This window comes from Mytilus edulis, chromosome 10 (genome assembly GCF_963676685.1).
Source record: "Mytilus edulis chromosome 10, xbMytEdul2.2, whole genome shotgun sequence".
Classification (NCBI taxonomy): Eukaryota; Metazoa; Mollusca; class Bivalvia; order Mytilida; family Mytilidae; genus Mytilus; species Mytilus edulis.
In genome coordinates, this window is record NC_092353.1 from 36303776 (window position 1) to 36330248 (window position 26473).

Genomic DNA, 26473 nt, shown 5'->3' on the forward strand with positions numbered 1-26473 from the left:
CTTTTTAAACTTCCAATGAAACTCTTCGAGATATCGAAAGGAAGTTCTTGACAGGACGTGACAGATATTGTTTACAAATGGACGTCGTCTGTTAGCCAAAATCAAAGTCAAAGAAGCTCCAATTAACTTTCTCTTATCTAGTTTGTAGCGTACATTTTGATTACACAACTGTCAATAGAGTAGACGCTTTAGGCTTACACAAAGTGCTTGTCAACTCTTATTTATCCAGGCCACGGCTCTGGTATGTTTTATGAAATGACAAATGTTAAAACTTACATATATATATAGATCAGATGTGCTCCTTTATCTGCGGTTCGAGCTGCTTCTAAGCACTAAAGAAAAAGACAGTTGAAACTTAATAAAAATGATGTCAATCTGGTTTATGTCCCTTCCGGATTTTAGGGGGCATTAATTATATAAGTTTTACCCTTGTCTTGACCCTTGGCCTTGTCTGTCCGTTGGCGTTGTAAAGATGGTTTTTGTTTTTAACTTTAGTTTTTCTCAACCAAATGTTATGAATCTTATACAAAATGTCTCATAGGAGGCAGGCATTACCTTGAAATGAGACATAGTCCATATATGAATTATACTTTTTTAATTCAAACTTATTCTTTATACTTCAAAATTTGTTAAAAAAAGAAACGGAAATACTGTAATGTTTCCGATATTGATCCTGTTGGGATTTTAATTGTGATGTCATTTTCAGTGTAAACAAAGTAACTCTAACATCAGGTAACGTTTTTTTTCATATAAATTAAAGAATTATTAAAAATGAAATAGTTACAAAAAATGTATTAAACCGTGCTCCTTCCTTATAATTTTTCATAGTCATGACAAACTAGACCGGAAGTAAGAAATTGTTTTCTGTGAAATGGGGGGAAATAAAAAATAAGAAGAAATTATGGATTTTGAGTCCATAAGAAGATTAATTTGTTTTAAAAAAAAATATTTTCTACAAGTTTCCATTTGGCTTCATCCCCATATTACCACAAACATGACAAAGCACATAAAGTTTGAATTTTGGTAGCCTCACTTTAACTGTTTTAGAGTTATGCCCCTTTACAAATGGAAAATCTGCTGCATTTTCCTATCCACAAAACTCAGATCAAGTCCAAATTTTGGTACTAGCGTCACTATTACAGTTCTTCAGTTATGTCCTTTTATAACTTTATATGATATGCAAGCAGGGGCATCATCTGTGTTCATGGTCTTATTCCTCATTTATTTTCTAAATACTTTATGCCTTTTTGCGATCACAGCAAAAAAACGAATTTAAATATATTTAAGACGTCATAATATTATTTGGACGAGAGAATTGACAGATATTACCTGAAAGTGAAAAGTAAGAAAGACAATTCGCCCCACTGCCAACTCACCACACTTTTTACCAATAGACCCACTTTCTACTAACTCACTCCATTCATGCCATTCTTGTTTTTCTTACTGACTAAAAGACATAAGCCATATTAGGCCAAATAAAATTGCATTGTATTGAGCACTGTATGTTTTTTGTAATGTCAAAATATTTGTGTCCTGCATGGGACAAAATATGATTATCACAATATATATGGACCATAATTTGGTATTCGGCCTTTGGTTTCTTTTTGTATCCTTTTTTATAAGTTCTAAAACTTTAACTTTTATTCTGTGGGTTGTGTTGGTGTTAGAATAGTATTAATGGAACAATTGAGTTTTTCAAGAAAAAAATAATACATTTTGATTCACCGTTTACATGACAGGAAACCAAACAGGAAACCAATCTTTATTTTCTTTATTTTGTACAATATATTTCAAAAGACATAAATGAACACCATAACTAGTGTTACTTGCTTCATGTTAATATTTAAAATTTATTTTCAATGTTTAATTAAAGTTTTTTTTAAACGCGACAGGAAACCATAAGAAACCGAAAGCATTTTTTTAGTTTTATTTTATTGCAAAATCTGCTTAAAATAGTCTGAACAGTATACTTTTTCTTAAAATCCATCTTAAATGTAACAGTATTATAAAACTTCTAAATATGTGCTTGTTTTGAAAACAATAAGTAAAATTTTTTTCAGAAATTTCCATATTTTCTTCATTGATACAGGATACCATAATCGTTGTATCTTGATGTTTTAGCCAAAACAATGTATTTATATTTGGTTTTGAAATTCCAGTTATATACAATTTATTCCAAATCATTGGCAATGTAAAATTCTTTAAATCCAGTAAAGAAAAAAACTTTTAATTTGGAATTAAAATCTTTAAAATAGGCACCATGTGATATTTGTGACCTGTACACCATCTACATGGTTTCCACATTTTAACCTACTTTAGTGGGCTAAAATCAATAAAGTACTTCCTTTCAAGTCATGCATGGTAAAAGTTTACTTCTCCTTTGACAAGTTTATTGCGTTTCTGAAAAGTGTTTGCAGAACATGAATAAAAAAAAAAAATTAAAAATTGTGACAAAGATACCAACTTTGTACATTCCAAGTGTAACGGTATATTAACATGTATTTTTTATTAAGTTATCTTTATTCACCTAAAATATCCAGTAATATTTACTGCTGAAGCAAAATCAATCCAACGAGCATCGGCACAATGATAAGAGACGTAATGTGGATTGAATTTTCCAAGGACCCTTTACATCGTTATCAGGAAACAAAGTGTGTCATAACGTCTGTCAAATCTGAAATCGATTTTGTCAAGTCATTGGGCATTTATTTTCACACAAGATCGTATGAAACATAATGCACATAGGAAAAACAATAGACCCCTGGTGCAATCTCTTTGAAAATTGTATTTTCCTTTTTTAAACAAGACGAAACAAGTCTACAGATTATGTTTGCTAACATCCCGTTGGAAACAAAAACAATGTTTAGACCTAGTATTTCATACATCCGGCCGTAAGGGCGTGATCACATGTTAGTCACATGTTTCACGTATGACCGGAAATGATTAGAACTTAACGACAAAAACAATTTTAATAAAAAAAAGGAAATAACTGGACTTCTGTTTCGTTTGAAATGTAACGCATAACGATAACGTCATTTTCTAACTTAATTATTACGAAGAACAAAACTAGAATGTAAATCATCTCTGATTTACCTGTTTGAACATCTTGCGAGAGTTCATATTTGCATATATTGTTATAAAGAATTCTATTACAACAAAGCAGATTACATCATCTAAAATTTGCGTTACGAAATTGGAAACCAAAGTAACGCTAGTGTTCTTACACCTGCTACAGAAATGCTTATAGTTCTCAGCATTTTCTTCTGACTATTCTTATTGGTCGATGTTCTTTATTATTTGAAAGCAAAAGTTACGAATTTGCCGGTGACAATTATCTATAAATTAAATCAGTCAGCGTTATGCACTTCGGAAGCGAAAAGTAACGCAAGAAACGACACAAAAATACTGTCGTATAATCTTTGAAATTTGTTAATTTCAATTTTTTTTCTAGGGAAGAGTAGCATACACTTGGATGTTGATAAAAATAAAGGCATCTTTAGATGTAGTTACAACTTTTCTTACAGTAATACACATTTTTATCACTTTTCTATCGTTATAGGAAACGAGCCCAATAGCAAATTATTGTCCATATGCCTAATGTTTAATTGTTTACCATAATGCTTTGCCAGGACACTAACTTAGTTTAGTCACACTTAGATAACAAGTCATTCCAAAGATTGCTGGACATTTCTAAAAAGTCCAGTAAAAATTGGTTTTGTCCAGAAAAGTGTGATGTATTGCTGGATCAAATACATGAAATATCTGATATCATTTTGCAGAACTTTGCAAATAATGATCAGCTGTAACTATACAAAAATTTGATTTAAATCCTCTAAATGATAAGCCATTGATATTTCATTTTAAATCTTTAAATTTATGATGGGTCAATTTTTTTGGGGAAAATGCTTCAATACCTTTAGCAATGTTTTGACTGTAATTTAGATTTTAAGAATTACTTTTTTTCTCGATTGGACATGTCAAAAGAACTGAATTTTACTACATGTATTACTATATAAAACATGAAAAAGTTATTTGGAAACTTTAATAGTTAGATTGTTAAAATGGCAAATATCCAAGAGGATCAGTTGACTGATTAGAATTGATTTGAATGGCTGAACATTTAAGTGAGTAGACTTTTAGTAATTCAGTAAGGCCAAGGGAAATAACTCTCATTCTTGTTTTGGGTCACTTGTTCATATTTGCCAGTTATTTAATTTAACTGTGTTATACAGTTAGTTCTCAGCGTTATACATGTTATACAGAATTTACCTTTTTAGTTATTAAATTGGCAAGTTAATATAACAGCAAGAATTCCTCAAATTTTCTATGATTGCATTTCAAGATAAGACCATTTTTAGCCATCAAAATTACGAAACCCATAAAACTTTAAATTTATCTCATATACATTTTTGGTACATTAACCAGTATTTTTGCCAAAATTTCTTTGAGTACATGTCTAAATATGCAGATTTATTAAAAAAAAAGATGTTGTGTGATTGCCATTGAGACCAATCTTCACTAGAAATTAAATGACCAGAAAATGAACAAATATAGTTCACCATTCAGACTTCAGCATTGATCAATGAGTAAACTCTAACCACATACAGGTAGTGTATTTTACCCATCCCAACAAGAAAAGCCATATGAACTTTTAAATGAAGATGGTATTAAAACTAATAATGTCCGGGACATTTGTAATGTTTTTAATAAGTTTTTTACATCTTGTGTTGAAAACCTGAGGACTGACAGATGTATGAGCAAAAATAATGATTATGCAAAATTAAATAATTTTGTACAAAAGAAATTTACTAAGTCAGAACAAGTAAAATTTTCAATTCCACCAGTCACAATAAATGGTCTATTTAATGAGATGATCAAACTTGACATTAATAAATCCACCGGATCTGATAACATAGGACCAAAAATTTTAAAATTGAGTGCTCCTTTCATAACTTCATCTTTAACTTACATTTTTAACAGAATAATAGATACAAGTACATTTCCCTGTGTTTTAAAGAATGCAAGAGTAACCCCTGTTTTTAAAGCTGGTGAAAAATTCATGGCAACAAATTATAGACCAATTTCTGTACTTCCAGTTTTATCAAAACTTTTAGAAAAGCATGTTTCAAAACATTTGTTTGACTATCTTAAAAGATTAGATCTTTTACACCCAGCACAGTCTGGGTTTCGACAAGAACACTCTTGCCAAACTGCCCTTATCAATATCATAGATAAATGGATACAGGATATGAATGATGGTAATATCAACTTAGCAGTCCTGTTGGATTTTAAGAAAGCTTTTGATGTAGTAGATCATGATATCCTCTGTAAAAAACTTGAAATTTATGGATTTGATAATACTGCTGTTTCTTTTTTTCAATCGTATTTGAATGAAAGAACTCAACAAGTACAAATTGGTAATGCTCATTCTGAAAAACTTCATATCAAGTATGGTGTTCCCCAAGGCTCCATATTAGGCCCCCTTCTGTTTATATTATACATCAACGACCTTCCTATTTATATGAAAAATTGTTGCACTGATTTATATGCCGATGATTCAACCTTACATCTTTCTGGTAATTGTTATCAAACTCTTCAGTCAAAGGTACAAGAAGATTTACATGGTGTAGAGGCATGGTGCAATGATAACAATATGTTCATCAATAAAAATAAAACAAAATATATGATTATTGGAACGAAGCAAAGAGCAATGCCACATTACAATGAGAGTTGTTTAACTATTAACAATCAAGTGATACAATCTTCCACATGCGAAAGTCTTTTAGGCATTAAAATTGACCCTTCCCTCACATGGACAACCCAAATTGACTTGATCTGCTCAAAAATATCATCTAGACTATATCTACTATTAAAGATTAAAAAATTTCTAAATCTAGACTGCAGAAAATTATTCTATAATGGTTATATCTTGCCACTTATTGATTATTGTTGTATAGTGTGGAGTAGTTGTAGCAGTGAGGGTTTAAAAAGGATATTAAAATTACAAAAGAGGGCTGCTAGATTAATACTAGAAACAGACCCATTCGCTCCTTCTGCACCCTTATTCAAACACTTAAACTGGATGACAGTTGAACAGAGAATAAAATATCATAAGTTAGTGATGACATTTAAGTGTATTAATAATGATGCCCCATCATATCTTACTAACAAGTTTCATTATGTTTCAGACAGAAATCCGTACCCCTTGAGAAATGCTGTTCAAGGAAACCTCATACTCCCTAAACCAAAAACAGAATTATTCAAAAAATCTTTTATGTATTCTGGACCATACTTGTGGAATAATTTGCCAATACCGTTAAGAAATATTACAAATATTAATTCTTTCAAATACAAAATAGCAGATCATTTATTGAAATCAACCTAACTGTATAAATAATATAAAAAACTGATCATGTCATCATGTTTATTTTTTCATCACATTTTATCAAGTTGTATTGAACATTATTATCACACTTGACTTTTTATGCTAATGTATGTATGCAATGTACTAGTATATGTTTGTGTTTTGTTTGATTTTTCATTACGAGGGCCTCAGGGAAGATTAGTTATATAGCTAACTGTGTAACCCTCTTAAAATAAAGTATTGTTGTTGTTGTTGTTGTTGTAGTCAGCTATAAAAGAGGGTTAGTAAAAACCTTGGGGGGGAGGGGGAGGCTGAAGGCTGATTCTCCTATGGATTTTACTCACCCTCTCTGATTTGTTCTAAAAGGGTCAGTAGAGAACCTTATAACAAATTTATCGCACACAGTACTTTTCCTGCCTCATTCTGTTGAAAAATAAACAATAAAATACAACACTCTTCAGTAGATAAACGTCTCCATTAACAGTAGATGTGACTTCATGAAACCCCTTGAAATTGGCTGACTCCTATGTAACAATTTGAGGTTACAATATATATGACAGCATTTAACCAAATACAATGTCACAGTTTACCCGTGGTGTGTTAAACATGCATATAAACAACAATGTCCTTACTTACTCTTTAAATGTATGTAAATTTTAATTTTTGAGGTTTATTTCAGGCTAAAGCCAATCATTATAGTCATTTGCAAGAAAGGTTGATTTTGTATTGCATGTCTGGTCTTGAAATAGTCAGTTGAATAGAAAATCTTGTTTGAGTTGAAGGTTTGTAGTCTGGAAATTAAGATCTATTCTGGATGGAAGAAATGTGAAGGTGTAGAATATTGTTTAGAAACCTTCTGTTATGCATAGGACTATCAGTTTGATACATTTACATCTAAGCAGACTAAGAAAATTGAATGAATGTGCTTTCCGACAATTAGATCTATATGGTCTTGTGTGAATTTTGTGTGTAAAGATGAATAATTGCTAATTTTAACAACATGCAAGTTTTAGATAGGCTACATGTAGGTTGTAAGCAGAATTTGTCAAAACTATGAAAACAAGTATCCAATTATTTTCCCCCCTGAATCCACTAAAAATAAAAGAACACAGTGACTGTAAGAAGACATTCTTTCACTGCATTTTGCTAAATTTTCAACCTAGTAGGGTGACGGTCCAGTGTTCTCCCCAGGGCCTTTTAGAATCATGATCATGGTAATTGTGAATCTTTTGTGATGCTATATTTCTTGAATGTGATGCTATCTGAGTTGGATTTTTCATAGATTATGTTTTGTGATGCTATAAATTTTTAGAAACAAGATGGTATTTTAAATTTTCCTTTTTACTAGGATGCTTAATGTAATGTTTGGGGAGAACTCTGCAGTGGTCAGAATTATAAGCCTCATTACAATTTTATTAGTTTTTCCATTACAAGAAGGAGCAACACATATTGTACAACAGCTTTTAACTTTACTCTGTAGTGGACATAAATTATACAAGGAAAAGTATTGATATGTACAAATGATCAACAGGTGGAGATGTAAATGAAACAAAGTATGAAACACCTGCATAATGACATTAATGTTATTAAACGGATAGTATATTATATATGTAAACTCGTAAAATCTAAATGTGTTTGTATTTCAAATGAATATATTTGAAATAATCTTTTTATTTTTATCCAGGATTTAATTTATTGACTTAAGTATATTGGAATGCAAACAAGAAATTGTCATTCAGATTATAGTATAAACTTTGCCAATTCAGACACAGAACAAATTTGGAATTTAATGAAAAGGGACATACAGTTTGAAGATAAAATTATTGTTTTCAACGTAAAAGTTTGAAGCCCAAACAAATCTTTAGTATATTATATTTATTTATTTGTTGATAAAAAGTTGAAGTCTGGTGATTATTAAGATTTTTATATCTTTGAGTATGTGCGTAACACCTTTGTAAATTAACTAGAAGAAAATCATTAGAGGTCGTGACAGAATCGTGTATGGCGTCAATATCGTTGTAATGGATTAATCCTCTGATCATTTATAATAGATAAACGATCTGATTGTTCACAATTTATGAGCGGACCCACATATAGCATTTTTTTTCCTTTATTAGAAGTATTTAAAATACTGTTTAACTTCAAACATTGTTTAAACCCATTAAATTAATGTGACTTATTAAGTGTGTACAAATATTTAAGAAATATTGAAAAACGGGAATAGTGATTTGGAAATTTTTACCATTTTATAAAAATGAGAAATTATAATGAATACAATAATTACAATAAAGGACGAAGACCTAAAACAGCACCTTTAAAAGCAGTGAGTAAACCATTATTTTTATTTTGTTTTTCTCTTTAGAAAACTTATGCATCTACATATATACAACAATGTATTTTTTTTATTATAAATTTTATTTGGCAAATTCATCTCATTTTCCATATAATACAATGTAGTAATTGAATTGAAATTCAGACCTTTCAAAATCATTTTGACTTATGGTTTATTTGACTTGAGATAAAGAAATTCAGTTAATGTGGCCTTCAGACTTGACATAACTTTTATCGCTTTTAAAAACACTTATTGATAATAAAATTGGAAAGAATTTTGGTTGGGTCAGAGTTGATGTTATTCTTACTCTAGGTATGTTTATGGATGATTATTTCTAGTGACATTATTTTCAAGTCTGCCAATACAAAAAGTTTATTTTGTTGAACTAAAGTCAAAACTTTAAGAAATTCAGTGAACATTCCATGGCAAGATTGGGAAGTACTGCAGATGATACTGAAATTCAGGTTTAAACTATGCAGACTAGTCGACAAGTTAAATACAACTGCGTTGTAAAAAAAGCATTTTTTTTAATTTCAACACCGTAGGGATTTTGTCAAAATTTCAGTGCAAGATTAATTACTCATTTAATTTTTCAATGTGCAAAGAAAAATATTCTTTCATGTTACATGAATTAACACTTAGATACTTTTTGTGATTTAGGTCTATTTATACTTTGTGTATGTATACATGTATATATTTGAAAAACGAATTATGAAATTTCATGTCTTAATATTTTTTGGGAAAATAAAATACCTTTAAAATAAATAGGAAAATATTTTATCTCTTTTACTCAAAATGTGTTGGAAATTTAGTGCATTTATGATTTTATGGCACACTGCATTTATCTTGAAATCATGCTTATATGTACCTCAAGTTGTTGTCACATCTTTTAACTTGATTTGAAATGTAGTGCACATGTCTTCATTCTGAAGAGTACTTATCAGAATGTATACAAAATAAGAGTTTAGACTCAACACTCAGTAGATGTACTCCCATCATGTAGTTTGCATTTTTGTTAAAGTAGGCTGACTTTTGGCAGACAACTTGAAAAAAACAACTTTTGTCCTTATTACTTTTCTGAGAATATTTGGTGCATTTAGTTACCGTAGTGTATGAAACTTACTTACCAATCAATTTGAGGGGCTTTGTTGGCCAAGTGGTCTATGAGTAATCGAACTACTGTATCACAGACACTATAGCCTGTCAAATCTTAGAGGTTGTGAGTTCAAATCCTGCTCTTGCCAGGTGCTCTCATCTCCAATCTTAGTTGACTAGGAATATCAGTTTTCCTGGCAAAGGTGGTGGTTCTTTCTGGACTCTGTGGCTCCCTCCACCAATAAAGACTGACCACCACAAAATAATAATAGGTTTAAAAGTTGAAAACCAATCAATCAAGAAATAAAAAAATCAATTTTTATATGATTGCAAAAAAAAATTTGGTTTTGTATAACGCTATCATGATGTCTTTTGTCTGAAGACATATTTGGTTTCTGGACAATTACTTTCGTATAAGTATTATCAGATCTCTATAAAATTTTACCAGATGGTTCATTACCACAAAAGGATGGTTGGGATTGATTTGGAGGTTATAGTACCAATAAATTAGGAATTAGCATTTTTGTAGTTTCCAGACAATAACTTACAGTGTGTAAGTGCATGGATCTCTCTGACATTGTACCACAAGGTTCCATATCACAAACTTAAGGAAAGGCTGGGATTGAGTTTGGGGTAATTTCCCCAAGTGCAGTATATATATATATAGCTATATTAGTCTTAAAATGGTAGGTACTTTCAACAGTATTTTAAAATGTGGTGTATATGCATATATGCTTAACTTTATAAGTTAATGAAAGAGATACAGCCATACAGGGTTAGATATATATATCATGTATATATAACATTTTGATAGAAATAATTACATAATTATGTGCCAGTGTATCATTTCAAAATATAAAAGTTATATAATTATACAAGTATTATCCAGTAATTTATATTTTGCTTAGCTAAGTAAATATATTGTTATTATAAATAGATACTACTAAAAAAGTACTATAGAACAATAAATCATAGATTGATAGAGCATTGTAACTTTGAGGGGGAAAAGACCTGGGAACTCCAATAAATCTTTTAAAATTTTAATAATTAAATAGATAAAAAAAAGTTCTCACCCTTCAGCAGGGGGTTACAAAATCAGACTAAAGGTATCTTGACAATTGGCCTGATTTGTTTTGTCTTTTATTATTGATATTAATAATTTTTATAATTAGGTGACTTGGCAAATTGTCAGCTCAAATCTGTATGGCAACATCTATCTGCTGACTGTTAACAAGTGGTATACATAAAAGTATAAGAGAATCAACCATGCTAAATAATATTGTTTGCCCCTTTCAAAATGATGTTAATTGATTTTAAATTGCATTGCAAGCAATAGGAGTTTTATATATGATTTATGTTGATAATTATTAACATAGCTTTCAATATACCTTTTCCAAATTATTTACACTATTAAACATACATACTTTAGAGTTTTATTTCATAAATTTAAAATGATTTTATTCAGGTATACCTTTATACACAATATATATAGCATATATAGATATATATATAAGTGCATATAGATATAGGTATATTTTCACTGTAGAGATCTGAGCCTTTAGAAATAAGAAAATATGCTTTTCTAGATTATATCCATTTGTTGAATTAATCTAACAGTACAGAATGTTGAGATTTTTAGTCACAGTTTTGGATTAGGCAATTCTTTAACAGATATCTAAGTAAAATTCAGCATGACTTTTGAATGTGTAAGTATTTCCTCAAAATATTGTTTAGACTATACATTTACATGTACAATTTTAGACATATTGTTAAGTTAATTGACATAAAGAAACTAATAGCAACATTTCTGTATGCAGAGTATTAAATAAAAATAAAAAAATCCTTGTTTGCATTCTTTTGCTATTTTAAACTGAGTTTTTATATCTGATAGAATGCAATCTTTGCTTTCTTGAAGCGTGAATTGTAAGAAAGGCTCTTTCGTGATCACTTAATCAACTGACTGACAGCTATAATAAAAAAAATAAACAGTTGGCAAAAACACATAAGTTTCTAAAAAAGTCAAAATACTAAGATCTCATTAGCCTGGAGTCCTGGCTTAAATCTTGTCAGTATACGACACACAGCCAGATATCAGGCGGGGTTGCCAGGCTAAAATCTCATTTTCTTTTAAAATTGAGTCTTTTTACAAACCTTTACTATTCCTTAAACATGTTTGACTTATATTCTGACACTGCTTTACATAATTTTCTTGTAAGTTAAAATTTAAAATATGTTTTTTCAGTGACATTACCTTCAAATTGGAATCAAAAGCGATTTGAATTTAAAAAGTCAGTCTTCATGGTTTGATTTTTCCAATTTTTGTTTAACAGACATACTTTTTTTGATGATATTCAAGGCCTTTTAAATTTTTGAATCCCTTCATTGCTACATGGTATATTTATTCATTATTTGCCAATCTTAAATTCATTTCACATATAGGTATGCAGTGACATTCTAATAAGTTTGTAGTACTTTACTTATCATGAAATAAGTTTGATAAAACTTTTAACACTGTTATTATGGGCCTTAAATACCTCTTGCTCACAAATATTTTATTTTTTAATAATTCAAAGCTGATATTCTCTTACAAATTGATCCAATGACCTATGTTTTGTTTTAACACAAAATCTTCTGTTTTGAATTTCTATTGTTTGAAAATTTAATAGAGTTCAATAAACAATTGCAATAGATTTGTTGTAGGTTGATGTAGGTGTGTATAATCTTAGTATTTGTTTATTTAATTACCACAAATCCTAATTAGGATAAACGCTTAAATGAATCAGCATTTTAAATGTTTTTGTGTACATTTTTTTAAATGCTTGAATCTTAACAATATCATATTTGTTTGATTAAAGATAGAAATCAAAGATCGTTAACTTTATATCCAAATTGCATTTTTGTTCAGGTTTTGAATAATTTGAATTCTGATGGATTTTAGGTGCAAAATGATACAAGTAAGATGATATTTTATATTCGATATTAAGATTTGTAGTAATTAGATCATTCTTTTTAAGTCGGAAAACCAGATCACATCTAGAAATTATATGCACAACAGATCTTTTTAAATGAGGAATTTTTGAGAAATTATATCTGTAAACTAACTTGAGTTGAGCTCTAAAAAACTTGTTCGACCCCACCACATTCTTTCGTGACCTTTTATAACTGACTAGAAGTCACTGGATTTTCTCCTTGAAGGCTGTGCAGTGACCATTTTTTGTCAAAATGGTACTTGTAGTAGTACACATATTATTTTTATAAAGTCACATATGATTGATAAGAAACAGAATATGGTGTTAGATTTTTATGCCCCATTTATGGGCATTATGTTTCCTGGTCTGCACATCCGTTCTTTCGTTTGTCAGTCCTGCTCCAGGTTAAAGTTTTTGGTCCAGGTAGTTTTTGATGAAGTTGAAGTTCAATCAACTTGAAAATCATTACACATGTTCCTATGATAAGATCTTTCTTATTTTAAAGCCAAATTAGAGATTTTACCCCATTTTCACGGTCCACTGAACATAGAAAGTGATAGTGTGGATGGGGAATCTGTGTATTAAAGACACATTCTTGTTTGACATGAATTCATATACATGCACACATGAACGCACAAATTGAATAAGAGAAGGAACATGCTTATATTGCTGTTTATCATCTTAAAATCACAGTATTTAGGCCTCTAACATTCATCAAAAGCTCTCACCTCTTTAAAAGTGCATAGGGCCGCCACTGGGTGTGACTATTGAATATAATTATGTATTGAAAAAAATAAATGTGGGATTTAAAACTTTAACTGGAAGTTTTTTTTAGTAGATTATTGCAGCTTAAAGAACTTGCTGGAAAAATATCTGTGGATTTTTTAAACACATTTCAGAATTTTGTACAGAGAATTCTTTCTTACCATTTAAAAAAAATTGTTTTTTAACATCCTTTTATTTTTGTAATGCAGGGTAATTATGATGTAATTGACTCGCCGATGACCAAGGTGGTTGAGCGTGACTGTGGGTTAATCCCAATGATGAATGGACACGGTAAAGAAGCAGGGCTTGTTCCCCTTAGTAAGGAGGAAAGTCAGAAGGAAGATGAGATGACCAAAAGATTACACGTTCTTCAGGAAGAAAGTTTAGAGCCATTAAAAGAAGACTTGTCAGAATGGCTTGCAAAAACATTAAGTAAGTCGAGCATATTTGAAGTTCAAATGGTGACATCAGTGTTTAACATGCAATTGTTATTCCTTTGATTTAATTTAACCTCAAACATGTGTTCTTGTTTGAATTGTTTCCTAATTTGTCTTGTTAAGGTCTATAATTAATATAGCTTTCTACTTGGTATTGGATTTGTTATTGAAGGTTGTAGGGTGGCCTATACTTGCTTACATTTTCCACATTGGTTGGTACTGTAATTTTATACAATGCTCCAATAGTTGTTAGTTAAGTTTTTACGACATTATGTTATTGATTTCTCTATGAGCAGCAGAACCGCTATTTTGTCATGTTTAGTCATGGGTTTTATCCAACAAAGATAAATAAGATGAAAAGTAGAAAAACTCCAAAGAAACAGCATCCAAACAACTCAATACAGACATCCTAGAGAGTCCAGCAAATTGGCATACTGACAAGTATCTTTGTTGGCTCATATGTAACAATATTTCTCCATTTTCTGTATCATCTATATTGACAGATACTAAGCTTACCAACAGCTATCATTATATAAATGTATGTTGTAAAGTTTTTTATCTATTGTTTCAGAATTATTTAGTGGGTGTCTATTTTAAGTAATGTTGGAATTTAGGGTATGGTTTGTCCTTGATCCTATCTTTTTTTTTATCATGAATACGTACTTAAGGTTGATTTAATATAAGATTTTAATTAAGCTTAATTAATTAATTTGGCAATAGTTTTGTTGAATTATCAAATTGATTGATTATTTGTGAATAGAAGATTTTTATGAGATAATAAGCAGAGTATAGGAAAAGAAATAACAAACTTGACCTTATATGTATATATATTAGGGTACTACTGGTTCAAAAATAAATTCAGAAGAGTTTTAAAAATTGGCAATGAAATTCTCTTGCACTCACATTGCATTTAAGCCAATGAAGGAATCTCATTTCCTAATCTCCTGTATTACCTAGTACAAATGTACATTTATACATGTTATATATTTATAAAATTGTAAGTAATTGTAAATCAAAAAGATTTGCATTTTCAGAATCCAGAGCATTTGATTTCAGGTTAATCATTTCCAAAACAAAGCAAATAACCATAATCAGTCGCAGATCCAGAAAGGGGGGGGGGTTGGAACCCCCCTTTTTTTGTTGGACGATCAATGCATATAAATGAGGACATATAGTTGGAACCCCCTCCCCCCTTTAACCTGGGTTGGGAACCCCCTCCCCCCCCCCCCTGGATTTGCCCTTGATAATACTCTTTGAAAGTAAACATCACACACTGTGATTTGTTAACATCCACAAAAGACCGCTAAATGCATAGAATAGTTAAGTAGAAGATAGCAAAATATATTTTCAAAGAGGAAAATGTAGAGGACAAAAAATAAACACCCCACTCACTTATCTGTTTCTTATAGGGATAAAATATATTTATAGCAAAGAGAGATAATAACAGATGACAGCATCTCTAAAGCTTTGTATTTTCAATGCAAGAAATAACTTAAATGTCATTTTGCAATTTGTTTTTTCTGCACTGCATTTTTGTAAAAGAAAAGTAGAAAAATAGTGTTTTCTTTAAAGAAATAAATAGAAATCTGTTTTAACATGTACAGTGAAAATAACCAGAATATCTTGTTTGTCAACATGACCTGTCTGAAGCAGGAATTTCACTGACATAAATTGATTCCTTATTAGAATTGAACCTGTTATTTATTTTATCTTGATCGATGCATGTGTTACAACAGTTGATAATTACAAGCTCATGAAGACAGATAATCTCTTTAACACATCAAAATCATTGTCAAACTTCTTGCAAAACGCCCTTTGTAGACCTCCAAGGTTTTTTCTGGCTGTTGGTATAAGCGTGTCCAGCAGAAGTCAAATGATTATTACCCAATGTTGTGACATTTGGTGACGGGTGTTTAGAGTTTTGGTGACATTTTATGATAAACATCTGACACCTGTTTGTTGATGATCTGATATCAAGGTATATTAATTGTAAACAATATGGACTGTCCGTGTTGTCAGACTGGCTGGGGGGTTGCTGCTTGCCAGAGTTGTATCATTTTACCGCTAGTAGTATCTATTTTCAGAAGATTTTTATATATATCATCTTTTTTTTTTAAAGTAGTTTTTGTTCATGTTTTTTATCATATCAGTGTTGTTTTTTTCTGAAACCCTCAAGTGGAAAGATTTTAAGTTAGATATATAACAATTATAAAATGTAGTATGATTGCCTACTCTCCACCAGAGACCAAAAATTCAAACAAGAAAACTAGTGGTCTGATTTATGTACATGTAGAAAACAGTGAATGAAAAATAAATATGATATATAGCGACAATGATAACCGCTGAATTACAGGCTTCTGGATTGGGATAGGCGCAACCAGAGAGTTGTGGGGAACACATATTTGTAGGCTCCCAACCCTACCCTTTACCTAAGACAATGGTGTAACAGAACAACATAAGAACAAACTATGAAAGTTAGTGGAAAAGGGCTAAACTCATCAGATCAGTACACAGCACAAAAAAAAACAACTAACAAAAACTTCATTCAGTCTTATTATTTAATAGATATTCAGAGATATTTTTTTCTGTATAATTTTAGATATAGATATATCAGCAGAGACATTTATGGATGTATTAGACAATGGTGTATGCTTATGTAAGCTAGCTCAAGTTATACAACAGAAAGCCCAGGAATGTGTGGCCAACGGTACATGTACAGAGGTAAAAAGAATTATGATCATAAATGGTCAATGCAAATTATGTATACAGGACACATTTTTATAACCCTACAAAATTGTCATCAAAGTTCCCTCAGTGCGAGACCCTCAAGGTTAGTCAAGGTTGTTAAAAACCACCCTTGTTTCAAAGTTGACCTCAGTTTTATATTTTATATGTGATGCTTCAGCTTTTATTGCGTTGCAAGTTTATGGAACTCTTGAAATTTTATAGCAGAATACACGATGAATTAATTATTATTTGTGGGATACTTGTGTCGTTGGATTCTGTGAGTATATGTTAACTACAAATTTAAATGTCTGTTCGAGCACAAATTTTCTAGAGTTCTGAATGGCAACTTTTGCTTTATTAGATATAAAAAGATGTAGTATGAGTGCCAATGAGACAACTTTCCATCCAAGTCACAATTAGAAAAAAGTCAACCATAATAGCTCAAAGTATAGCCCTTAAGCATGCACTGGCTAACAACAAACAGCAAGCTATTAAAGGCCCTGAAAATGACTAGTGTGAAACCATTCATATAGGAAAACCAACGTTTTTATCTATATAAGAAATGAGAAACGAGAACCACTAATATGAACCTCACAAACAGACTACAACCACTTAACCATGAATGTAATTTTTTCTGAATCCACAAAGTAATTCCAAAAAATGAATTATATACTTAACTTTAACAATGAAAAGGCACTTGGAAAAGACGTTACCAAGTTGAAAATCTTGTGTCTAATCCATTTGTCATTTTTGAACAATAAAATATTTACCCTTTCCTCCATAATGACGCCCTTTGACGCCACACCCATAACTCCATAGTGAGGCTTTTTGACACTCGTGTAGTGCCTCGGTTGAAAAGTCTTGCCTGCAAAAAATCTGTATCAGACTTAATAAAATTTGTATCTAATATTAAAAAGATATTCATGAGAATATCTGACTGGAATTTCATTGATGAAATATTTGTTTTCACAGTGCATTAATACTTTAAACCTGATGATTTTTTTTATTGAAAAAATCATATGTGAATCAAGTGTGTAAAAAAATTATTGCATGGAGGAAAGGGTTAAACTAATGAAACAGCAAATGCAACATTTTATAACATTTATTTTATTATTAAAACACAGCTTTACACTTTGAATATGAGCCTTTGAGGTATACAAACAAATTATGAATAAGATATTGGTTACAATTGCTAATGTGAACGATAATGTTTAAATAGAAAGTTTTTGTTATTTTCTTTGTAGTCGATTCCCCTCAAAGGACCCAGATGTAAAAACAATGCTCCCTCAGGGAGTTGGTTTGCCAGAGATAATGCAGCTAATTTCTTGACTTGGTGTAATTCTCATGGAATGAAACAGGAATCTATGTTTGAAACAGAATATCTAGGTAAAATAAAAGATATGCTTACAGCATATTTGGTTATATAATAGAAATCCCTTCCATACATAAAGCTATTCCTTATGTTTTAAACATATAAACATTGAAATGGGCTGTTTCTTGATAAGAGCATTATAAAACTCTTAGAAACAATCTTAATTAGAAATTTAAAGGATGGAAGACCTTTAATACTGAAATCTTCAAAACTAAAAAATTTAAACTTTATCTTTCACAGAAATGTTACTCTTTTTTCATTAACTTATTAGTTTTCATAAATAAAATTGATAATAACTTAAATTTATATATTTACTTTAACACTTAATTTTGGGCAATTTGTTTCATCATTTTTTAAGCTTTACAGAAACATAGTTTGTAGCTGATTTAAAGGACAAGTATGAAATAGTTTTCTTATATTTATAAAAATTATAATTTGGATAATTTCTTTTATACCATAAAAAATACAATTAACATTGAAAAACATTTCAGCAGTTCCTCAAAAGTGGTAAGATACTTTTAATGATGAAAGAGTGTACAGAATTATTAGGTTTTCACATATTTGTATCTATTTATATGTTATACACCATGTACAGTAGTATTATTGTTGGAATGCACAAGGTACATTGGTAAACGTCATATTTATTTCTGATGCTTTGTAATACTAATAAAAAAAGATCTTTTAAGTTAGAAACTGTAATCTCAAATAATTTATCTCAAATATTTGATCAAATTTAGATATTTGTACTCAAAACATCAGTGGTAAATAATTATTTGGACATGTATTGAAAATGACTGTATAGTTACATGACTTTTTGTGTACATGTGTGTGTCTTACAGAATGATATTGTTGCATTAAGGTAGCACATTATTATAGGTTATAGCTGGTTTGTAGATGTGGCATGCATATAATGTTCGAGTTAAGTTCGACTGAATTAGGCATGCATGGAACTTGTTAAAACAACACAGAATATAGAGAGAAAATTTCAGAGCTTGCTTTGGTTGGGAAAAATTATAACACATTTTGTAAGGGTATAAAGTATTGGTGTTTGAATAGAAAGAAAAATAAAAGGCATATTTTTAAAATAAAATATGGTAGGATAACTCACAAAAAAAAATGCTTTAAAAAAAAAAATAGAGCAAATGGGGCCAATACAAAAGAAGAGTGAAAAAAATGTGTATTTTTAAAAAAAATTTGAATTATCTCCCTTTAAGGCACAGTTTGAAAATATTGAATCAAGAAAAAAATAAGATTTTGAAGGAATTATCACATAATGTTATTCTTTTAAATGCAAATTTTCCCTACTAAATTGTTTTCCAACATAAGAATTTGCTTATCTTATTTATAAACATGAAAGAAAAATTTGCAGATATTGCTATTCAAGATGCCAACATTCATTCAAATGTATATTGTTACTAGTTTATCAGAAATAGAAACTGATTGTACAGCAAAGATGCAAAGATACAGAGAAAATAAAAAAAAAATAAGTAAATATCAAGTTATTTTGTATGTTTTATACATTTCAGTATCACAAACAGACCAGAAGTCTGTGATTAACTGTTTATTAGAAGTAGCCAGACTTGGTTATAAGTTTGGACTGGAACCTCCTAATATCATCAAGATGGAAACAGAGATAGAGGAGGAAGAGGAGGAGATACCAGTCAGTAAACCGGTAGAGATTGTCAGACCTTTGTCTAATAAGGGGCCTAACCTGGATGCTGAGGTATTGCTACTTAACAAGGGAAATAATGCTACTGTAAAATTCAGAAATTATTGTATGTATTTATTATTGCAATTTTGTCATATTAGACTTCAATGAGATTTTAATTTTTATGATTATGAGAAAAAATCCTGTTTAATTCATATAAAAATATTTCAAAATGTGATTTTATGCGATTTTAAATTATTGCGTTTGCAACTCTTTCGCATTTTTCGCAATAATAAAAACCTCCCAATAATTTCTGAATTCACTGTATACTGATTTTGAGCTATTTAAGGGCATACGATACAGTTTTGATCCCGTATTTACATTTTGATAAAAATTTCAATATAGACTATTTTTTACCTGATTAAAATAAAATATGTAATAAAAAATATACCTTTTTAAAGATAAACACAAATTGTTTTTTGTTGAATAATTTGTAATTTCTCTATTTTATAAATATCCTAAAAATTTATACATTTTTTATTGAGAAATAACTCATATTCATCAAATGTTCATGAATGTAGAAAAAAAACATCAATTTTGCTGTATATTTATCAAATTTAAAAAAATGTACTATTTAAGTTTTCATGAAATTTGGCATACATAATCTTCTCTCGTAATCAAACCAAATGGCATTTTAAAAAAGAGGGGTCCATGAACTCTTTTTCAAGTTAAATAAGTTTGAATAATTAAAATCAGCCGAAAACTGAATGTTTTCCCGATAAGTCATAGTTTGACGTCGCGAAAATAACAATTTATGTTAGCAACTTCATTACCTCCCCTGTAACTGTATCATATGCCTTTAATCAGGGGAAGTAATTTTAATCAAGGGAGTTAATTCTCTGTTATGTTGTGTGCTATGGTTCACTTTTTGTTGTATGTTTATTAGAACACTGTCTTTCAGATTAACATGTGCAGATATTTGAGAATTATAAAAGCATGGGATGATTTGTTTTGTGTTGTGATTTTAACTTTAGTTTAATTTCAGCTTGAAAATATGACATAATTTTCTAGAATATTTTATTATTTATTCATTAAATGTATTGTCCTGACTGAATGAAAATAAGCCACCTATATTTTAAACAAACAACAATCTATCAATCATCTTTCAGCCTTCACGATTGTGTTTAATCATTCAAGTTAATTATATATAGATAAGTCTTAAGGTGGTACCGAACTCTGCAAAGTCAGCTAAACGTTTTATTTACATTGTGTTGTAAAAGGAATATTAAGCTTCTCAATGATCAAAATTGGTTTGTCAAACTGCTATGTGACCAGTGTAATTTTTCTGACAAAACGGTTGGTTCAAATTTTTTAAAATTTTTATATTTTTGTTAAAGGGTCAAAGTAAATAATTTGACAAAATTTAATGAAAATTAAACAAGCCAAATTAATTTTAGTGAAAGTGTTGGGTACCACCTTAAAATTAAATATAAACTCATTGATTATTGTTTACAAATCAACTACTTCTTATAAATTATCTGCTTCCTGCAGTAAAACATGTTCTAAGCAATTTTCTTCTGGCTTGAGGATTTTGATCAGATTTTCTTTATTTTACAAACGCTTATCTTGAACAGGTTGATTTACTAAGGAACACTAAGCCTACATCTAGGTAAAGGAGTTCATGAAGTTTGTCCATAAAACTTAACTCACTACTCAGGAGTACAAAATAAGTGCTCAAAGCAGCACATCCCAAATTTTGATTGGTTGAATTCACAGTCTAAAAGCAATAATCATACTCCAACATTTTATGTCCTCAAGACCTGTGGCAAAGTTTTTTTAAATAGATGTTTAAGTTTCTGTATGATTACTCTGCAATTTGTTCATATATGCAAGTGTTAATTAATCAAAGATGTATGGGTGACCTTACGGATGAAGAAAATTTAAAAAAAAAAACATACATATTAACAGTAAACATGATATCATTGTTAATTTTGCAGATTCAGCGCATTGCATTTAACTGTAAATGTCATCAGTATATAAAGAAGTTAGGAGATGGAAAATATGCTATCTTTGGCAAAGTTGTACATATCAGGGTAAGTTAATGAGGAAAATTAGACAAAGTGAGTTATAACAAGCACAACAGGCAACTGCTCAACAGTCCCAAATTACACTCCCAATATGTTGTCTTATATAAATTACCTTTTTAGAAGGAGCATTCCCAATCTTATCTAAAAGGTTTGTAAATACTTTTTTAATATGAAACACCTGTCTAATAAACAATGGGCAGTCTGCTTGGTTCTATTGATTATTGACATTAAAATTCCAAATTCTGGAATTTGAACATATCAGTGAAAAAGAGACATACAGATTGTGAAACATTGAAAGACTGTCTTAAAATTGATCATAGTAGTTGGAATGGGAGGCACTCATATTTTGTCATTGTGCGTGTCTTTATTGTTTTTTTTAGAATTTTGTAAGAATTGCAAGCAAAATGATAATTTTATGTCATGGATATTTGGGGTCCGATTAAAACTGCCTCTCACCTTATTTGTACTCTTTTCCCTGTCCCCCACTTCATGGTATGCAGTAAAGACTTACAGACTTACAACACAAAAACTAATGATTGACTTACGAGCAAATTCCCTTTTCTATAATAATCAATCAGAAACTGATATGCATATCAAAATTATAGTATTATTCCACATGTTCGAAACGTTAACTCTTAATATTTCAGTTTTTACAGAATCGTCATATTATGGTACGGGTAGGTGGTGGATGGGATACGTTAGAAAACTACCTGGAGCATCACATTCCAAAACAAGTATTTGAACACCGTCGGGACATCCACGGAGAACCGAGAAATGATGTAAATAAATATTTGTACTTCAAGTCACAGTACAGATCAACATCAGCCTCATGATAGTTTTCATTGTTAATTTTGTTTATATTATGTTAATGTTGTTTATTTACTATGCAATACATTTGTTTACTTGTTAATTAGACATTTGTGAATGTTAATGAGTTGTTAATTCAGAAATGAAGTTTAATATGTGATCTTAACGTTCCTGTTATTAATTTGAGAAACACTAGCTAGGCCATATTAAATTGATTTTTAGTTGTGTTATGGGGATTATTTTTTTCTCACAATTGTTATTTATGTGATAAACAAAAACAACTTAATGGTGTTTTTTTTTCAAAATAAAAAAGATATAGAAGACTTCTTTAGGGCCTTTGAGTGAAAGTAAGTATCCAAAAAAAACTTATTTGATTTTTGATATGAGTTCAGTTTTTACAATTGTGTCAAAAATGTATTCAAGAAAAATAAATCAGAAATTTACCTAAATACACAACGTCAAATTACTAAGAACAAAATAAATTTGGTGTGGCGAGAGTGAAACTTTCATGGGTGATTCAGGGTTGTGATTTTGCCTTCCGTCCTTATGATTCAGCGCTTTATTCCCTCATATCATTTATTTGCAAATATTCATTGTCATTTAAATCTAAATTATCATCAAATTATTGCATGATTTAGATCTGAAATTCATTTGTATGTGAAAACTAAACCAACTAAATATAGCAAGATTTATTTTTGCAACCTTCCACAGAAGAAAAATAGTACGTATATAAATTGAGGCGAAAATTTTTAACATGGATTTTTCTTGTCGACTTACATCAAAATTCAAATAAATTTTAATATCACGACGAACTTAAATCACAATTGGTCTAGATAGTGCTGAACTTTAAATAAAGTATTGGTGAAAATAAGCTGCTTTACAAAAAATGAATTCTGAAAAGGAACCAATTTATAAAATATTGTTCTTAACAAGATGTTCTCAGGTTGTTTTTTTTTTTTAACTACTACAATATACTTGTTTATTCTACTAATAATAGTTGTTTTCAAGCATACTAATTTACACAATTTTGTAGACACAAGAAAAATTAAAAGATTTTAGGTATTTTCTGATTAAACTATGCTCTGCTGCAATTTTATAAGAATATGTTTTCTGATTTTAAAGATGTATAAAAATATTTTTTTATGATTTGTATATTTCATTGATTTCATTATTTTCATGCAGTTAAGACTTTCAAACTGATCATCAGTATTATTTAAATGTGCCGTCCACATTGTTTACATCTTATATTTTGTTGATTTTATTTTTGGTTTATACATATATATATATATATCCCTGCTGTAAATATGTTGTAATTTTTTTTTTTTTTTTTTACTTGTTTTTTTCTTATGAAGGATTTACATATAGTATTTGTCATTTGACATAAAATAACATTATTTAGTCTCAGTTGCGTGCTATGTAGGAACAACATTTAAACTTTGATGTGTGTTTTCTCTCAGGTAGAAGTCTCATTTATATGTGCCCTTTATCTTGTTTCATTCATATTATAACATATCATTCAATAAATATTCTTCCTAGAATGTGAGATATTTTTTATCAGGGTAAACCTATATCTTGCCTGAATAAATGACATACTGTGGACTCATTATTATCCGTTCCATACCTATTTTCGTGGATACAGGTGAACCATGAAATTAACTGTTCTAAGATAATGTTCATGCTTGAGATGAAATTAATCATTTAAAACAAGGGTACCTTGCCATTTATGCAAATAACTGAAGCAAGCCTTAATTTATTGGGGTTTTTTTTTAATAGACATGCCTGTATTGAAGCATAGCTAGTGTGTAGTCCCTTTAGATGTGTTGCAATACTTACTAGAAAGAGATTTTTTGAAAGATGATAATTGCTCAATTTTATTTTTGTAATTAACACACTTAATAAAAAATTTTCAATATGCATAGTACATGTAGTATAATGTTTTATCATAATTGGCACATTATAGTATTAAAATTGTTTATGTACACAATTTTGAGTTGTTAAAGTTATGTAGTCAATTTATGATTAAATTCATTTGAATGTTGCTTAGTAAAGAATTGTTTTCCTTAGTAATCATACACATAAAGCACAAACAAATATCATAAAAGAAAACAAAAAGTTTCTGTAGATTTTTTTTCAGTTGAAAATTTCTCTAAGAGGTGGATATCTAACTTAAGTTTGAAAAATTTACACATATTAGAAAAGTTTCATTAAGGTGGTATATAACACTACAGGGAGATAACTCTGTAAAAATCAGCGGAACGTTTTAATTATGTTCTTTTGTTCAGGAAATTATAAAAGCTTCTTGGTGATCAAATTTGGTGTTAGTCAAACTATTATTTGTCCAAAGAAAACTTTCCGATAGAGTGTGTGGTTCAAGATTTTTGAAATTTTGATTTTTTTTGTCATATGGTCAAAGTAAAGATTAAAATTTTATGAAGTTTTGTGAAGGTGTTTGGTACCACCTTAAATACTTATCATTATTTATTTGTCAGAATCTGATTTAGAACAAAATTAAGATTCATATTTTTAACTGCAGGTTGTCTTTCTTGTACTTGTTTTGTTATGATCAATGAAATTTTGATTGTGTACATTTCTTGTTAAAGGGAAATAACTGCCTTCTTGTTGAAATGTCACTGCCCTGAATAAAGAATGTTGATCTCCTTTTTTTGACAGAAAATGTCAGATGCATAATGCATTTCATTATTGCTCAAATATTTTTTAGGTTACCAAAATGTAAATTAATTTGACAAAATCAAATTTGTTTATATCCTTTTTTTTTATATCTAATATAATGTTCTCCTTTTAAAATGTCTAAAATGAGGTAGCTGTTTAAAAGATTATTTACGACTTAAAGTGCATATACTATTATTTTTTTATTCTTTTAGGAATTTAAGATTCTTCAAATAGAGATATCTGGACTTGCAACATAACTTTTCGGTTTATTTTTCCATCCATAAGTTTGACTTTCCCTCTGGTATGTTTCAACCCTCTTTTTCAAATGTATGATACCTATCAGGCATTGAGCAATGTTTGAACATGATACACTTTGAATTATCTCCCATATACCAGAAAAATCCCAATTGAAAAATATTTCAAACATTACAATTGTATTATTATAAATTCTAATAGCTCTGGTTTGTAAGTAAAGATTTTTTTTTGAAAATCTGCACCTCTTCCATACTTTAAGATTACTTTAGTCAAAAATATTTTAAATTATTATAAGGTTGTGTAGGACTTAACATTATTATTAACATTTCCATCAATAAAAAAAAACAGTTTTATACGTTACTACATATATTAACGTGGAAATATAAGTAAACCAAAACTGTTAAAATATGGACTCCACTTAAAGTCATAGTAGAAATAAGATTTTATTTAAAATGAAAACATATACTAACAAATTACACAAAAGGTGCTTGTTTAGAAATCTGATTGTTTTTAAATCTGATTGTTTTTTATTTAGATGATTGAACTCAGGTTAGCAATGGTAAATGAAATGGTAGAAGAAGTAAATCAGTTACCCTATTACATTTCTTTTCATTTGTAAAATTATATTTTGTTTACAAATATTTGTATCATCTGTCATTGACATTTATTAAGATGCTTATTTAAGGCACATAATTTATGAATTTAAAAATTAAATTCCTTTTTTTTCATTCTAGCTTGATATCGCTTTATAGTTTCTTTACCATTGCTTTTTTGTGCCTTGCCTATATACTACTGACTGATAATTTTTTTTTTTGAGACTCAAAATCTCTTAATGCAAATACTTGTATATATTTTAATTCTGCATTCCTATATTTGAATTTGTCCCTGTTAAATATTTGTCATTTAAAGAGTAAAATATATTTTGAATTAAAAATGTTTAAATTT

General features: G+C 29.5%; 1 protein-coding gene across 4 annotated transcripts; it reads left to right on the forward strand.

Annotated features, from left to right (window-relative positions):
- Positions 1-47: 47 nt before the first annotated feature.
- On the forward strand, positions 48-26473 carry LOC139491041 (growth arrest-specific protein 2-like). Of its 4 annotated transcripts, none has more exons than XM_071278314.1 (7): positions 48-241; positions 13735-13957; positions 16562-16683; positions 17934-18075; positions 19588-19784; positions 21707-21802; positions 22444-26473. In XM_071278314.1, exons 2-7 carry the CDS (start codon positions 13762-13764, stop codon positions 22627-22629), a joined length of 939 nt encoding a protein of 312 aa, XP_071134415.1. In that variant the 5' UTR covers positions 48-241; positions 13735-13761; the 3' UTR covers positions 22630-26473. The 4 variants fall into 4 exon arrangements, with proteins under 4 accessions (XP_071134415.1, XP_071134411.1, XP_071134412.1 ...); XM_071278310.1 differs by lacking the exon at positions 48-241 and adding an exon at positions 8483-8687; XM_071278311.1 differs by lacking the exon at positions 48-241 and adding an exon at positions 9067-9160.